Source organism: Euwallacea similis, chromosome 12 (assembly GCF_039881205.1).
Source record: "Euwallacea similis isolate ESF13 chromosome 12, ESF131.1, whole genome shotgun sequence".
NCBI lineage: Eukaryota > Metazoa > Arthropoda > Insecta > Coleoptera > Curculionidae > Euwallacea > Euwallacea similis.
This window is the reverse complement of record NC_089620.1, coordinates 624343-638786: the sequence shown is the minus strand read 5'-3', so window position 1 is coordinate 638786 and position 14444 is coordinate 624343. Positions and strand designations below refer to the sequence as shown.

The window sequence follows — 14444 nt, the reverse complement described above, 5'->3', positions numbered from 1 at the left end:
ATTCCAAACGCTAAATATCAATGATCATCAATATTTTGACTTGTTCCCAATTGACTGAAACTATGCGTTGCTCAATTCCGCCCAATTTGAATTATTCACGAAGCCTCCAAAATAGCCACTATGTATCAAACCACAATCAATTTCAATCTTGGTATGTGATAGAAACCGTAAAATAATAATTAATTTTAAAATTAAGAATGTATGAGAATTTTTCGTAATAGATTTAAATTTAAAAATAATATTAAGTACGTCCCTGTATCTTATTTTAAATAAAAGATTCCCCGTATTTTTAAGTAACGTTCGAGGCTTGTCATTAGCCAAACCTCCCGCATTAAATTATTAAGGTTTTCGGCTTAATTGTAACCAATTCGATTCTCATTCGTTCGATGGACAAACTATAGAATAGTTTCAGGCAATTTAAAGTTATTCCGCAGTATAAAATACATATTAAATATCAGTTCCCAGGCAAAATTACACGTATTAATCAGAAACATCCTGTTAAAAGTTAAAAATTAGGTACCGCCCCACGAATGTGCGCAGAACAATCGCCTAAAAGCGTAATTTTAATTAAACGGTCGTTAGAGCAGGTAAAGGTTTTTTTTATTAATTAGAACGGGCAATTAGGTAATTTTATGTTTGAGTTATAATCGAAAAACGTGCAGAGATTAAGTGGATATTGGTCATTTTGATGAGTCGGAGGCTGACGCGGTTAATCTTCACCTCCACTTCTTCATAAGTTATCTAACACATTATCCACATGTGAAAAATGTACAGGGTGTTCCGTTAACGGGGGTCATCGGCGCTACCTTTGTAGATGACTATAGAAAACAGGAGAGAATTAATTCCTCGCTCGTTTCATGCACATCACTATACTTTATAGCCACGGTGGGATCTTCGCCGGTTACTATAGAATAGGGATCCAGTTTTTTAACCTAAATTATTTTACCAAAACTCATTCTCCTATAGTTTCGGAGATGTGGCCGATGACCTCTGTTAATCGAAAACTTTGTATGATGTAGAAGAAAATATATTTTGAATCATTTAGTGAGGGGATCAACCTGTTTTGCCGAATGCCGAGAGAGGCCTGTAAGCGCCGAATAAGTAGAACTCGTATATTTAACATCCGCACATATTCGAATGCGATAGATGTTTGTAAAGACATTTTTTTCTATGAAATTTCCCTTCTTTTTTCCCTTCCCTTTTCGAATTCCATCTAGAATTGAATCTGCTATAACAGAACTGTTAATAAGTCTTAGCAGAAGCGGTAATTTTCTAAAAATCGTATCTTCAGAAACGTAAGCCTTCTGTACAAACATGAATCTAAACATTTGAGGCAAATTTCTGATTTTGTCTGTTTAATGTTTATTTTGCTGTCAGTGTCGTGATCTACCTATGACTGAAAGCTAACATTCAGCTCCATAACATATAACCATCCTTTTTGAATTCACGGTTTTAAATAAATGCAAAAGATATGACGTACCTGTCGGCTGTATTCAGAGCTTACTCTATCTTTGAGGATGGCAGGATTAATTCATAACTTTTGCCTTCCTCTAACCTCATATGATAAACAAAGATGGCTATATGATGCAGGGTAGTTACTGATTTAACCACATTGGTACAGTGGTGGCAAATGAGAGTTTCAACAGTAAAATCAGCAATTTCTCTGGTATGCTTTTAAAGGCAAGTCTGGGCTGTACCTCACACATGCCTTGTGTTGACTGTGATACCAGGTGGGTTAGGCTCGCAGATAATGCTTATTTATTAGGTATTAATGAGTGAAATCTCCATAAGTCGCCATATGTGTAACGTGATACTGATAGTGATACAAGGCGCGACAAAGAAGCTGGCTCATTTTTGCGAGAAGTCCTTGTCTCCACTTGTATAAAAGGCAACGATTGTAATTAAAAATAAATCGGCGATCTAACGATGATTGACAAAGAGCTTTGTGTTAATTAGAAGTAGGATAATGGCAATTAAGTGGCTTTGTTAGAAGGTAGACTGCTAATGTGTAGGATTGTTTAATGGATAAAATAAAGCGTTGTGTAACTCCTAATGTGCGCAAATAAATAAATTACTACTGAAAAACGCCACCGTCACCGGGTTTTAATGGTACAACCTGTTTTCGAGGAACGCGGGTACTAGAGAGTCGAATAATGAAGGTTCGACAGTTGAAACAGAGAAAGTTACTAAAAGTTAACTTATAGTATACTTCAAAAGTTCTCAATTAATATAGACCGTAAATCATTGGATTGGAACAATTGGAACCATTTCTCGAGTCAACATCGGGTTGCTAAGCTATCAAGGTTTCCTACAAATGCCAAGTTTTGAAACGCCCCCTGTCGCGAAGAACTAAAAGCAGTAGGGCGATGCGGTCTGCACCATTAATTTTTCTCTTGAAATTCGAGGCCAGGAAACACATATTAGGTTTTTTTTTATATCTTCTCCAGATTCCCACTACAACCCTAAATCCCGTCGAATTTGGACCGCCCTATACATGTATATGTTTTCAAGTTTCCCACCAACATAATGATCAAATTAAGATCAGTGGCGAATGATCCGTGAATGAGAAGAGACTTGGATTATTTTTTTGCAAAGACGACTTGCATAAGCCTATTCCTCCTTTCCATTTAAAATCAATAAACTTAAGTGCAGATTGACGTTAATTAGATCACCACAGTCTATTTAAGATACCGATTCTCAGCATGAAATTGATTCTGACTTAATGGAGCTGAAGGGGCGTGGCCGCGTGTAAGAGAGTACTTAGAAAACATGTACGGTAGAACGTGTGAGGCCAAGGTTTGGCCGCATCAAAAAATCGCAGCTAATCAGGCCAGTGTTTGTACAATGGATGCATAAATAAGTCGCGAATTATAAATCACCGAAATAGATATCACAATCGATGTCAGGATCAATACGCCTCTTTGTGCTACGCATAATGGGTGGTTCGAATAACAGTGGCTTATTGATTGTCGCTTGGAATATATAGGTATAGATCATGCTTTTGTTAACAGGAAAAATACGTTAGAATTGATTTCGAAATGGCGTCTATAGTGTGATCGTCGAAATCTTCTTCTATTAGATGCAAATAAACTTGAAATAAGACCCCCTAGCTCTATGGAAAATAAACTAAGAAATCACTATTTATAGGAGATGACGACCGTATATTACAACAAAGAAGAAGTAGAGAAGAGCGCAATCCCATGTAGCGCCTTCTTCCGCACGTTTGCCATCTGCCATGCACGCGGGCACATGGAATTATCGACTTAACTGTTCGGGATAATTATTAGAGGAAGAGCTTCTTCAAATCTCTTCTTCGCTAAATAGATGCTTATCTTCAGCTCTCTCGGTGTAAAATTAATCCGTTAACGTCGCTGCTAAATTACTGTCAATGTTGCAATGAGTTTAGATGAGATGCACCAATAAGAGTAAACTCCCGATGGTCGCGCAGAACGAAGATGTAGAGGTCGCTCGAAAGTGCATGTTTGTTAATGATCCGACCGTGTTTAGATTAAAGATATGTCATATCGCGTTAGATTATGAACCACAGCAGGTATTAGATCGTTAGACGTGATTTATAGCAAGTGCTCAGAAGGAGATATATTGGAACGTGTTAGTGGATAAGAATCTGATAGGGGTAATACGGTCCTGTGCTCCATTTAAAGTCCGTGTATGTTGGGTTGCCAACGTTCATCTCGTTAAACAACTAAGCATGCTGCAGGCGCGAATATACACGACCAAACCCTGAGACATGACCGAAAACTTTTATTGAGGATTTCAAAGAGAAATCTCGGATTTATGCAGCAAGAAATTTATTCAAAAACCCTACAAATATTCGCTCGCTCTATTAAATTTATCGTTTATTTTTTTAACGTAATAAAACGAAAGATGGCGCCACAGTATAAACATACGATGTCGACAATGTCGACAATTACTATACTTGTCGTTATTTCTCTCACAGTATTTATGTTCTTACGTAGACAAAAACTACTGGGCCCCCAATACCCGTCATTATTCGTTTTTGTCATATTTATAAAGCCATTACGCAAGATATTACATCCGCTTCTAGAGGCTTTTTCTATTGTTGATGTTACTGTTAGTCGATTTATAAGTGGGGAATCAAGTAGCTCGAATCAACAGTTTTTCTCCTTGCCACCGGTAATTTCTCTAATGGACCCATCTAATTCGGCTTTTTTCCTTTGTTCGACTTTGACCCCCCCCTCCCCACCCCCCAATTGCCCGTAAATCAGATATGATTCTTGTATCTAATGCCTGTTGATGTTAAGGATTGTTATATTTGTTTAAAAGAAGTTTGTTACAGGCAGAAGGCCCCCCGGTCCAGATGGAGCCGGTTGATTTGAGCGTAAAGAACTCGCCCATCGTACCCAAATTGCACCCCCAACAAAAGCTGAGGAATCCGGCTCCTTCAGGGAAAGTGCACAACAAACCACCTGGTGAGTGTTAATTTTAAGGTTATTGTAGTGTAAAAACTGGCAGAGAAAATGTTCCGAATGCGAAATTTCCCTGCACAACTCGCAGTATACGTAATAAATATATGTTTACGCATAAGGACAATAATAGGTACATTTGAATGTAACAGCGGTGCTATCTCGTATATCTCGTGTACGTTGAAGCATAGAGGAGACAGATATATCTGCATGCAATATTTCTACGATTTTAATCTAAAAATTAATTAAATCCGCTTTAAATAGAAATAAAACCTTATTTGGCGGCCACCGTTTGAAAATAAGCTCGTTTTTTCTTGTTTTTGTTTTAATTGGTAGTTAAAGACTGAACGCAAGAACGGTTTAATGAGTTACGAGTGCCGCGGATTTCCATCGTTAAATACGGTTGCAGAGAATAACCTGAATTTCCCAGATCTGCTTGAGAAAATGTTGCAAATGACAAGGTTTTTCAACCCCTCTAAATTTGGATGTAATATTTGGACTTAGTTTATGCCAAACATCTCGCCATAAATGCAGTGTGATGAAGAGGAAGATAAGCAACTCCTTTCAAGGAAAAACGGACATTTACAATCAAAGGGAGTGTCGTTTTAATTTTAAGTCGTCCGAGGAGAATACACCTAATAGTGGGTGTGTCGGGGCTTATTGTTTTGTGATGTTTTGTGCTTTATGATGTTTTTGTATGTCTTAATATCGCGGATGAATAGCAGGAATCCTACACGATTGGGAAAGGTGCGATGACGAGTGGGCAGGTCTTGTACACTATTTAAATCGCCCGCTTTCTATAAAATAGCGCCGTTTTAATTATTGCTCGCATGAAACTCGACAATTACATGCTGCACCGGCCGAGAATAAACGCTATAAGCTAATGACAAAATTACCCGGATTAGTTACAGTTTGTTTCAAACAAAGGGGAAATGCATTGAATGCAAATTTCACGCAAACTTGCCCAGATCTTACACGGCACTGCACTACGCACATTCATAATACGATACGTCCACCCACTAGATGGGCATTTACGTAGGTTTTTTTGATATATCGACCAAATAAATTTCGTTCGCTTGTTTTGGATGTGACGTTAAATCCAATTTATCAACCACATACTGATATCCACTACTTACTGTGGCCTTATTAGAAAATCAGCATGCGCAAAAGAAAGTTGCAACATCTTCATACATCAGAGCCTTATCGCAAGCTTGAAAAACACGGAAGTGCAAAACAGCCGGTAGTTGTACAGCTAATTAATTGCTAAACAAATAGGTAGTACCATCGGTCTACATCAAAAAGTACGAGGTAATTTAGTTATTTGTTGCTTTGTGGGGGACGACGAGAGGAAGTTCACTTTGGTCAGCAGATCAAATTTAGCTATAATACGCCCGTAATTACTAATTTGAATGTATGTTGGGTTGCGTAGACGAAGCATCAATGAAGCAAAAAGGCTAAAACATACGAGTTAAGTCCGAAGAGATGTCTAGAAGCTAAAAGTTGTGCATTTATTTTTGAAGTAAAATTTACGCTCTAGTACAATAAAAAAGTGATCACATACCCAAAATATAATAAACGTTATCCCTAGACACAGATTTGGAGCAGTTTTTGATGAAATTAGCAGTAAAAACTCCTCAACAATTACCCGCTACGCGGGCACGACAATCGTTTCTAGTTATGACGGTTCAACTGTTTTTTTAGTGATGGGCAAATGTTAACGACGAGAGCGGGCATATGTTTATAGTAGAATTCTACATGCGTAGACAATGTCGACAAACCTATCATGGATGTTTGAAGTAACTGCAACTTATATTAATGATTTTTTGGCCTTTGAGTGTTAAACATAATTAGTTTTATGAGCCCATTAACCGCGACTAATTACCGACAGCAGGGTTAAGAAGATTGATGCATATATGCCAGTCAAATATTTTTCTACATTTTGCCCTTTATTCATATCCACATATTGCCGAGTGTTCCTACTGCATTTCAACGTCTTAACGGGAGATTAATTGTTGTGGGTGGAAAAGCTGCACTTAAATGCAATAAAGCGAGCCGCGGTTAACAATGATATGATAAATTATTTACAATTATTTTAATATTGGAACTGGTGCAATAAAACTGCAGGGGCGTAAAGTCTGAGTATTGAAATTACACAGTTGCGTCATGGGTTTGCTGTTCTCACTAACGTTCATATAGTGGATGAGATGGGACAATGATGTCATGAACGTATGTCACAGATTGGTGACAATAGAATAGGAAAAAACTTTTTGTGATGTTATCTCTAATTGTTTTTTGAGAAATCTAGAATATCTGTTCCATAAAACTAATGATTCACAAAAAATACCTATCTGACAAGAATTTCTGAATCAATTATTCCCATGGAATCTATAATATGTATTTCCTAGAAACCGGTTAGAGATAGCATCACAAATCCTAATATTTTGAAATCAGCGTTACGAGTTCTTTCAAAAAAAATATTAATACACAGGGTGTTCCATTAAAAGCTCTGGCATCATGATCCTTAAGGACCACCCCTGCACGCCTCAGACACTTCACTTTCCAGGCCCGACTGCTTAACCCTTCATTGAAGTCGCGAATTCAGAAAACCGTTTTCACCACCTTCTCACTAACCACCAAAATGGGGGTTACGTATAACGGTGTTCTTCCTTCCGCGATCAAAAAGCGAATTTTTCTATAGATCTTTACTTCATCATTCTTATGTGCATGTGCAGAATTTGTAAAAAGTTGAGAAATTTTTAGCGTTAAAGCGATTTTTCACGCCGCTGCACTCCGTTACAGCTCAGAGGCCCTGGGTACGCCACTGCAAAATCGAAGGGACTGCGTTTGTTCAAAATTGACACTGAAAAGCTGAATGTGTGTGGTAAGCGCTCTACCTTTTACCGCATTGAACGCAACCGAACCAAGGTCTCCTTAACTATGTTTTTGTACCTGCATTCAAATTATTTTTACTTGTGCCATACTTGTAAAATAATTGAGACAAATCTAAGCCGATAGGTCAAACCGATAGCTTTTGTTGCGTATGTATTAGGCCAATCTGTATAGGATCTCCCTAGAGAACCATTTAGCCTTTACTGCCCGTTGGGCAATACACTTTAATAAATTGTATAGAAAGTACGAAGGCGTAGAAAGGCCACCGATATTTTTTTCTGAGTTTAACTGGGATTTCCCCCTTGCTATACCTGCACAAGAGGTCCGAGGCTAGGCGGCCTTGCAGTGCTATAAGGTGGCGCGGACAGTCGTTAGTGATAGGACGCCTCTAGAGGCATAGAGGTTGATTGTTCTTATTAGAGCTCCCGCCGTCCTTTGCCTCACAGCACCTGCAATCTCCTCCGAAGCATCTTTCCAGTCCTCTTTAGAGACAGTCTGCACCCTCGGAGGTCGGGGGAAAAGAGGTAGCCTTGGATATTTGCACATCTGCAGTTCTTCCCTTGCCTTTCAATCGAATTAGCCGTCATGTTCCAGTGGACCAGAGAGGAACCCCGTTTTCGAATGATGAGGGCGGACCCGTTATCTGTCTCCTCAACATCAAAGAGGCCCCGGAGTTCTACGTCTTTGAGACGTCCTAATTTGACCGTTGCTTTCCCCAGGTCCCCAAACCGGCATTCTGGGCAATGTCAAGTTCATGAAGTCCACCGCTACCAGGCGGACGCCATCTCGGGGCTGGACGTTGGTCGGCTAACTCTCTCAGGAGCTCTTCTCTAGAAGAAGCGTCTTCAGCAGTTGCTGGTTAAAAAAAAAGTGGTGGTTCTTCTACGCTTTCGTATAGAAAACACATTTAACTATAAAGGCCTTGCATCTATGGACAAACTAGTGCGGAATTTATATACACGTGTTCACGGGTCAGTACCCAATTTAATTTGCTCGCCCATTACCTATTGTTAAATAATTTCAGAGGCGTCACTTTGTAGTATGCCCAACACCTTGAAATTGTTTATGTTATAATGTTAAGTGTGGTATTTCTTTTTTCTGCAAAACAGAACATTTAGATTCAGCCTTTGTTGTCCTTCCGTTTGATCCCCTCGGCGTGAACGTTAACAGTTTCCTTTAATTCCTCGAGAAGATAAAGTGGGCACGATCGTAGACAAGAGAAGATTCCCAACATACGAAGAAGATCATCATTTAACATGGATCGGGGAATCTTAAATCTTTGCGACAAGGTGTGGGAGGTAGCACGTTTACGAGATAAAGAGACAATAACCATAAGCGCGTCTTTTTATTTATTTCGTTAGTTAACTGGGTTTCCGTGATAGTTCGCGAGTCGAGAAAACTTTCAAGAGAATGATGGAAAACATTTTGCATAGAAAGGAATTTTCTGAAGTTAAACAAATTTCAACAATTTCGGACGCTTCAGGACCCATATTTTCATGGGCACCTGCAAGAGCTTTCAAGCAATTATTGCATTGGCGGTTGCCTAAATCACCAATACATTATTGTGTTGGTGGTTGCCTAAGCCCCAATTTCTACTAGAAGGCGGCCATTAAAAGCACCTCAAGTAGCAAATGGCTTAATAACCGCTCAACATATCCGTTACTTTCGACCAACAGAAAGTCATTTCATATGTGTAAATTTAATGAAAATAACGATCCTGGAGCCACTTCTTTCAAATGCAGTTCGTGAAAAATACTACTTCCAGATGGTCGCCAAATGGCAATCTCGTGTTCTTTTGTCAAACTAATATGGCCGATTAATTTGACAACCTTGTGAGAGTAATAAGGATATGCAAGGTGTTCAATGAGTGTACCAGTGTTAGCAGATGTTGGCTAAGTGTGACGTTTTGGTTGCTTTTCCTGAAGAGTTGCAGAGGTTTTACGGCCAAGAAATACCAACTTTATGGAATTATGAACAAGTTTGACCTTTTCATCGGTCTCGCTTTTGCCAAATTTCTTTAATGTAATTTGAAAGATACTCACGCAGAACCTTTTCCCACTTGCGAAGATTGCAGTTTTTAATCAAAAACTTTACCGAACAAAGCATCTAAATTACATGCACCATAGTTAATCATCAATCTCATGCAGTATATTGTGATGACGGACTATTGCATTACAAAATAATTTTCTCTAAGATACGGATAATCCCGATAATCTCGGTCATGAAATCATCGACTGTGCTCTATTCCTCGACGGCATTGTGCGCCTTAAAATTGCATATTATTATTTCAATTTATCTCGCCTTTCAAAATCAATTTATTGTAACCCGAAGTGAGCTTTCGTTTCGACGGTAACGACTGCGCAATTTTGACTGAAAAGTTCTAACACAACGCGCATCCTATTTAAGCCGCTTGGTACTTAATTAGTGTTTGCAAGCAGGACTTTCATGTTGCGTAGCAGCAGAACCTATTACTATCTAATTGTGGCCACATTTATACAATTACCCATTCGATTTGCCTTCAATGCCAATCTTGGCTTTAATGAGTTCAACAAACAAATTTTTCGAGAAAAAATCGCTGCGTTTGGTACAAAGGAGGCACCTCTGATGCGTACTAAGGATTAAATTGGATAAATAGAAATAAAACAGGGAGGAGGACGCAAAGAGGAAATATCAATTTAAACATGCAATTTAATAAATTTATAGCCGCTGCACGGGCAAATTACAGACTTCAGATCCAAAGGTAAATGACTTGAGGTGGCAGTGTATTTAGTTAGTGTAAGAGAAATTACCAGAGGCGTTTCTCACTGTTTGTTAATTTCTCCGCAACAATAAAAAAAACACAGTGAAAGAGATCGGAAAATTACCTCACATCAATCTAGAGGCAATCAACCCATTAGTTTCATTCTTCTATACAGCAATAGAATCAGACATAAAAAAGATTGAGCGAATTGCCGGAAAAAGAGGAAGATTCGTTCTTCAATGTGACATACTACCGTGTATTGCAATTTATAGCTGTGCTTTGTTTTTTCTCTTCTTTGACTAAACAAGAATGGCTTAAAGCGTTGACGGCGCAAAAACCTCAGGAAGCACTCAAATCTTTTTAGGGGCACAAGGAGCCCTAAATTTAATCATTCGCATGGTTAAGAAGGCTTTGTTTAAGTCAGGCATGTTTGAAATTCAATAGCCTCGTAAAAATGCGAATATTTTGATAATCAAAAGCTGACGAACGCAGCAGTGCAAGGCAATTTACTATTGACCTATAACAGCACCAAAGAGCTTTGTCAACGACGTCGAAAACCTAAAATTAACTTTAGTGCACATGATCATTGTTCGCGTTAACAGGTAAATTCGGAAATTTTAATTTTGGTCCTGATGTCGTGCGACTTTAATATTTTATAGGTTCTGCAGCGTTACCTTCTAATGAAATTCGAATAAATTTAAGATAAAACACTAAGTACCGTTCGGAACAATATGCATGCACGTCACCATCTCCTTACAATAAACGTATCAGCTTTTATGGGATGTAGGTTTGCTGGTTGGTACTTTATGGTACCCGCCGCACGGGCTAACGGCGCTTTACCGTTTAGTCTTCAGTATCATCTTCGGATCTTGGAACTTTGAACCATTATCTACTTTGTTGCTGATACTCTATACTGCTTAATTAAGTAGGGTGCTTGATAGAAAAATGTGCAGATTTGGAATGAAAGTTTCGTGTTGATAGTGTAAATTGGGCGTGTCCCTTTTGAATGTGCGACCCGGTACGAGCGCGAGAACCGGATAGTGAAGATGCGCGACGGGGCGTGCGATAGTTCAAGTCGTGACCCGACGGTACCCTAGAAAAACCACTAGACTGTGGTACCACGACGGGTAACCTTTTACAGGGCGAGCCTTCGTGACGACTGTTTACCATTAGGAATTAAGCCCCAACGAACAGTACCTACCTAGGGTCGTACCTGAGCTAATAAGCTCGCAGGAGAATAAAATAAATCTAAACAAACTGAACGGCAATTTTCTTAAACCTTATTAAACGACTACTTAACAAAATGGATTCCGCAATAATCAGTACCGGTAACGGTCGAGCCGGAGATTTATGGCCAATTTCTGATCGATCTAATTTAATGTCTAGGTCGAACTAAATATAAATGAGCCTATTCATCGAGTCAAGAAGGCATGATTGAAGAACTGTTACAGATTGGAAACGGAAAGTGTGGGAATTTCGAAGCTCGAAGGTTGAGAAGGTGTTTGATATCATATTTTAGCAACACGGTACGTGCATGCGTGTGTGCCTATGAGTAATTCCGATTATGCTTTATTTATTAGTTTTGTTAACTTATCATGGCCAATGGCGAGAGATTGTTGCTTTCATAAAACGGTTAATTTGATTAGTACGTTTCACGCCTCTTTAACTTTAACAGTGATGTGGCCTTCTGGAGAAAATAGGAACTTCTTGTTAACTAGAACGCTTTTGAAAACCATTTCTAAATCGTAGCGAAGCTGCGGTTACTTTGCCGCGCCCTCAAAGGAAAAACAATTGATCTACAAAATAATATTAATTTATGTTTCTTAAGATTATCTACAAGATAATGAGGAAGACGAATGTACTAAGATAATGGTGTACAAGACGGGGACAAATAGACCCATTGGCCTTAATAAATTTCAGTTTTCGACAGGAACGATTTACCACGTTGTCATGGAATATCGAATTCGTTTTGAGTTCGCCTTTTGCGCCCGAGTATTTCACGAAAATGGAGCCTAAATCAGGTTAGAGTTTGATGGTTAAATTCGCAGTTTCTAGGGTTCTTATCGGATTTAGAACTAGAGCAAAGTTCAATTTCTAATGAAAACTGAAAACATTACACCAATTAAAACGGTTTTAATACCTCACGGAAACATATTAATTTTGCCCGCTCCGGAGATAATGCAGGAAACATGCGATTAAGCCCGAAGACACGAGACGCCACGTACGGTTTTTATTCAGATTTGAACGTAGCTGGAATCAAGAACTTATGGTATCCAAAAATACGGTCAATGTTAACTTTAACTCGCAACACTAATTTAGGGAAGTTTTCATGGAATTTTCATCAAAATCTCCAATATAGTGAAGATACTTCACTTTGACCCAGGTCCCGACAATTCAAGGGAAGGTATTAATATTCAACTGTTTTTTAGTGATTAGTGACATATTAAGGAGAAGCTCAAATAATTACAATTTGTGTAGACAATGTCGACAATATTTGATATACAGTATGTCCGCAGACAGAGGGCCCAAGAGGATAAATGGACAAAAAATTTCGTTTTTCAACAAAAAGTCATTCTTCATAAAAGTCTCTGGTTCTTGAAAAAATACGATATATGAAGATAACTTTGAACTTTTTTATACAGGGTGTCCAAAAATTACGAACACATGAAATACTATTAGGAGTAAACTACCTTTATTTCTCATTTTGGAGCAAAATGGTAAATAAAAAACAGATTTCAAATCCTATCCAAAGTTTACATACAACATTTTAACTGAGTATTTTTTAATACTCCCAAGTTTTTTTTTTAATTCAAACAATTTCCAACTTTACCTTTTTCACCTCATTTCACGTATTCACAACAAGCATGACAACAAATGTCGCAATATTAAATTTGAGAAATGCGTCGAATACGGGGGAGGTGTGTGTGAATAAGTAATATCTACTCACTTCTATTTTGAATTATTTATAAACTATTTTGGAATAGTGAAATTTTGTATGTAAACTTTGAATAGGATTTGAAATCTGTTTTTTATTTACCATTTTGCTCCAAAATGAGAAATAAAGGTAGTTTACTCTTGATAGTATTTCATGTGTTCGTAGTTTTTGGGTACCCTATACAAAAAAGTTCAAAGTTATCTTCGTAAATTGTATTTTTTCGAGAAGCAGAGATTTTTATCAAGAATGAGTTTTTGTCGAAAAATTGCATTTCTTGGCCATTTGTCATCTTGGGCCTTCTATCTGTGGACATACTGTATATTACACACCAGGAAAAAAGTTAGTGACATTGAAAATCAGAATCCAAATTTGAAATTATACTCGTTTTACGAATGATATGATCTGCATGTGCTTTTCATAGTTTGAAAGGGCCATAGACGTGACCGCAACAAACAGTTTTTGAACGCGATAGAATATTTTTCGGAAAAAAGGTCTACAAAAATGTTAAACAAATAAAATCAGTTTTACTGAATAACCTTTTACAAACTTAAGGTTGATTCCAGGCACAAAGAAGACAGAAACTTAATAACTACTTAATTAAACTTAATTAAACAGAAGGAAAAAATGAATTCAACTCGGTCACATTCCAGAAAACAGCGGGATTTTATTTTTTTACTTTTTTGCAGACCTTTTTTGAGTGACCTCGCAGGGAGTATCCTATCAACCTTACGATTTTTTAATTAATTATTATATATTTAAATTAACGTTCTTATATGCTGACTCGTTAAGAAATTGGTAACAAAAGTCCTTGTGTCGATGGTAAATCTGACCAAACATCTCGTCATAAACCCAGCGTAACACCAGTGGCGCTAGTTCTACCTCGCGGCAAGATCTACCGGCGATTTTCCCACGATATTAAACCATCTCGCGCACCGCGAGTGGTACCCCGGCCACGCCGTACCATCTCGCTGCCCGTAATGGGTCCGGCAATTATTCGTTATTATTAGTTCAGTATTAAAAAATGGTTAAGCTTTTTTGCGTTTGTTAAGGTATAACGTCGAATCTCCGTGAGATGTATGTTTTTACTTTGAATATATGTATGTACGTGTTTGCGCCATGCTACAGGGTGGTAACCCAGCGATTTTATTAGGAACACCGCGGTGCCTTTGAGTCTGTTTCTTTCAAGCCCATTAAAATGGTTGCCAACAATTAAAAGCCTTAGAAGGCCCCGTACGGAGCACACACTCTATTCCCTCGAGTACCATTAAAAATGGCGGCGTTACATGTAAGCAGTTTTTTACCCAGAAAGAGGCACAAAGCGCGGTATAATGAGGTTAGATTATCAACGTGGTTGTAGTACCATGAACCATGATTAACAGCAAAGCTGACCCCCCGATGGCTCTCTCAGTTAACGCGGCTGCTTTATTATAGCCAC

General features: G+C 38.3%; 1 protein-coding gene across 2 annotated transcripts in view; it reads left to right on the top strand.

Moving 5' to 3' along the window:
• The window catches only part of LOC136412606 (Krueppel-like factor 3), a 36589-nt gene that overhangs the window by 18760 nt on the left and 3385 nt on the right, over positions 1–14444 (top strand). The window contains exon 4 of one of the 2 annotated variants that reach the window (XM_066395716.1): positions 4323–4451. In XM_066395716.1, the coding sequence (XP_066251813.1) occupies positions 4323–4451 (129 nt within the window). Of the gene's footprint in view, positions 1–4318; positions 4452–14444 lie in introns of both variants that reach the window. The other variant, XM_066395715.1, reaches the window with a different exon arrangement.